The sequence below is a fragment of the Morone saxatilis genome, unplaced genomic scaffold (genome assembly GCF_004916995.1).
Source record: "Morone saxatilis isolate NCDOM2014 unplaced genomic scaffold, NCSU_SB_2.0 Contig19, whole genome shotgun sequence".
NCBI classification, from domain to species: domain Eukaryota; kingdom Metazoa; phylum Chordata; class Actinopteri; family Moronidae; genus Morone; species Morone saxatilis.
This window is the reverse complement of record NW_023339751.1, coordinates 10,913,637-10,917,404: the sequence shown is the minus strand read 5'-3', so window position 1 is coordinate 10,917,404 and position 3,768 is coordinate 10,913,637. Positions and strand designations below refer to the sequence as shown.

General features: G+C 40.2%; 1 protein-coding gene across 1 annotated transcript in view; it reads left to right on the top strand.

The window, feature by feature from the left end:
* Positions 1-6: 6 nt before the first annotated feature.
* alox5a (arachidonate 5-lipoxygenase a) overlaps positions 7-3,768 on the top strand; it is an 8,351-nt gene continuing 4,589 nt past the window's right edge. The window contains exons 1-4 of the mRNA XM_035663324.1: positions 7-2,192; positions 2,890-3,088; positions 3,208-3,289; positions 3,381-3,503. Coding sequence (XP_035519217.1) covers positions 2,043-2,192; positions 2,890-3,088; positions 3,208-3,289; positions 3,381-3,503 — 554 coding nt within the window. The 5' untranslated portion in view covers positions 7-2,042. The remainder of the gene's footprint in view (positions 2,193-2,889; positions 3,089-3,207; positions 3,290-3,380; positions 3,504-3,768) is intronic.

The following is a 3,768-nucleotide window of genomic DNA, read 5'->3' as shown; positions in this document are numbered from 1 at the left end:
TGGAGTGATGGGGCTGCCGCGTTACCAGCGGGGTTAGGTTGCCTTACTCAAGGGCACCTATTGTATTATTAATATGCAAAATGTCACTGGGATCCCAAGTTCCCTTGACTGACTTCCTGCACAAAATATGCATGCTCAGATAATGTAAAAGAATTACTAATTACACATTTAAAAAGTATTTTTACCCCCCAAAAAATAAGAAAAAGCATAAACAGTGATTTATATTATCATTTTTAAAATTCAGACAGGGGGTGGGTGTGTCAGCGGTTGTACTGCGTGGGCAGTGATGGTATGTCAGGGTTCAAATGCATTTATTTTAGGTTTTGAAGATGGTGTTGAGTTACTGTTTAATCATATTGTGGCTGCTGAGATTAATCATGTGACCCATTGGAGGGGTCCAGACCCCTTAGATTGGGAACTACTGCTCTAGAATATTAAAATATATACTGAGAATTCACACTCATACTGCTGAACACTTTAAAACCCGTTTTACTGCGGAGGATGTGGGATATCAATAGCCTTCGGTTACCTCTTAGCAGCTCCTCAGTTGGATGGAAGTTGTTGCTGAACAAAAGTCTAAAAATCTCTGAACATAAAGCTCTCCCAAGTGTGAGTAAATAAGAGGCTCCAATGTAACTCTTGATTGCCAACTGTATGTAACAATAACTGAACTCCAGTATCCAACTGTGCCTACCTGCCTGGGCTTAAGAGTATAATCACACACTCCCACTGGTGGTAAGTGGTAGCTACCATTTAGGAAACAAAATATAGTTTTCAACATTTTTTTTTGGTGCATTTTATGGTGCCACTCATTCAACTGAACTGCTGTGTTTAGAAGCTTTCATTTACTGCTCTTTTGATGTCTGGGTTTCAAATACATGATCTTTCACTGTTATTGCTGTTTTTCTTTTGGGTTTAGAAAACAGATCAGTTCTGTTCCAGCTGCTCACTGCAATAGATAGTTATGTAAAATGAGAAATATTCCAAAATGATCCATGCAAATGTATGTAATGGTGTGCTGTGCTACTTTATCAGTCTGGGGTAGATGACTGAAAGAAGATACACTGATGTGAGAATGACTCAACAATTAAAATGCCTTTTTTTGTCAGTTTAATTTTCTCTCTTTGTACATGTTCAGCTTTGCCTGCCTTGTTTTTTTTAGAAGCAGTGTTTGAATTTATACATTATGTCACCTTCTTAAAACAGTACCAACCGTTGTATCTTTATTTTGTCTGGAAACTGTCTTTAACCGAGTGAGAAGGGGCAGTAGGTGTGTTTTAATACTTCTAGAGAGAGTAAAAAAGGTTTTAAATCAAACTTGTAAAACAGAAACAAGTTAATTCTACTTCCCACTTTTGAGTTGCACACATACTACCAACCCCTGTTAAAATTGGTGTTACAGTTTCATCTGTAAAGCCACAGGGGGACTCGATGTTGCATTTGCATTTATTTCAGCCGAAATACACTGCCTGTTGTTGTTCGATGTCACACGCTGATTTGACTGGTAAATGTGATGTGTAAAAGACGTGTTTGCTCACATGTCCCTTTATGTTCATTATCACATCATCAGTAAAATACGGTCAGACTGAATTAAAACTCTGGCTTTCTCTGTTTTTGTCTGTAATGCGGGAATGTATTCTATTATGCTTTTATAAAACACTCCTGTGCTTTGCAGACAATTAATTTGAAATCGATCCCTGGCACTCACCTTTTCATCTGCCCATATTCATGTCTGTACACCTGAATCGCCATTGATAACACATCTAGGAGGGACAGTGATATTATATTCTGACCTCATTTGCAGCATGAGGGTGGAGATCTCTCATCACTGAGGGGCTAGAGCTTGTCTGTGTTCTGTACCTCCCTCTTCTGCCTGATTACACACTTCCTTGGCGTTTGTGCAAGAGAAATGGGTACAAGTGTAAATCAGTTAAAGAAGTTTTGAGAGAAAAGGGGAAACTTTGCTTTACTTTTTGTGGGCAATAGAATCTTCAGAGGGCAGTTGGACATTTTTTGAGTCCTCTTCATCCTGTTTGACTGCCATGCCTGCTTACACAGTGACAGTTTCCACTGGGAGCCAGTGGTTCGCAGGGACAGATGACTATATCTACATTACGCTGGTGGGCACGGAGCGATGCAGCGAGAGAACACTGCTGGACAAACCTCTGTACAATGACTTTGAGAGGGGGGCGGTAAGTGATGTTACACTGCTGTAGAGCTGTGAGGACGATTGTGTGACAATTGCATTCATTTTTATGTTCTGATGAGTGATGAGCATCAACACCTGCAAACAAACACTGCAGGTATTGAGATAAAAGGAAGAAGATTTTGACAGAGATGTAACTTGAGTCTGTTCTAAAATTGTATTTTGGAGGGAAAATAATACTTGTCCCTTATTTGGAAAAAATAAAGAAAATGTTTGCTGCTGTAAACAAAACATTTTAATGGAAAACCTTTCTTATTTAGGATGTTCTATTAAGTAAAGGTTTACATGGCAGGTTTGGTATCTTTACTGTACACCATTCAGAAATGTACATAAGATGTGATGTAAATGGAGGTCCTTCTACAATGTCACTGAAATGTATTCTTGACTAATTCAACCTCTGCCACTAGTTTATTCTCCAGAGAGAATGCTTAAAGATTAAGTGATATAAGAAAGTAATAAAAGTTTTTTCGTAAAGCACAAGAAATAAAATAGTCTGCATGCGCCTGTATTAAGTGACATTTTTGCATATTTGAAATGTCCCAAAACTACTCTTTCCTGTGTCTTATTACCTGTGAAATACATGTGTCTTACATAAAGCACAGGTGACATTCAGTTGATTCAGTGAATTACACAATTTTTCCAGCACATACTGCATATTTATTGAACCACCAACTTTATTGCAGGTGGACTCCTATGACGTGAGGGTCGGGGAGGACCTGGGTGACATTGTGTTGGTGAAGATTGAGAAAAAGAAGTACTGGGTGCATGATGACTGGTATTGTAGGTACATCACAGTCAAGACCCCATCTGGGGACTATGTGGAGTTCCCCTGCTTCCGCTGGCTGGTGGATGACAAGGAAGTGGTGCTACGTGATGGAAGAGGTAAAGCCTAACAGACTACCTGTCCACTCTTTGTCATCACACAGAGTCTGCTGTGCTAAAACGTAAGTTAAACACACATGCTCTGCTCCATCCCTCTCTTTGTATTGTGTCTGTTGTAGCACATCTGCCTCAGGATGATAAGACCAGCCTGGTCAAGCAGCACAGACAAAAAGAGCTGGATATGAGAAGAAAAACCTACAGGCAAGTTCACTCTATACATGCATATTTGTGGTTGAATGTTGTAGGAGACTGAGGCTGCTCACTAATATCTACTAATTGCTGTCCTTTGTAGATGGAAGGAGTGGCAGCCAGGTTTTCCTATGAGCATAGATGCTAACAGACACAAGGATTTGCCCCGGGACATCCAGTTTGACAGTGAGAAGGGAGTGGACTTTGTGCTGAACTACAGTAAGGCGTACGTGCTCCCTGTAACAGTCGGCTGTAGCAAACAGGTTTACAGTAGTTGTGAGGACAGCTGATGCCCCTCAGTGCAGCACGGAGTGAGTCAGTAGAGTTTTAACCTCGGAGGTGTTTTTCAATGCAAAGCTTTCATGCTACCATGATAACACGCCTCTATTTTCTGTACTCAGGATTACCTGGAACAAACAGAGGCATCATTGTGTGTTTATAAGTGGAGACATTTGCATTGCGTTTTCATGCAGGCATGAGAGAACTTTTAC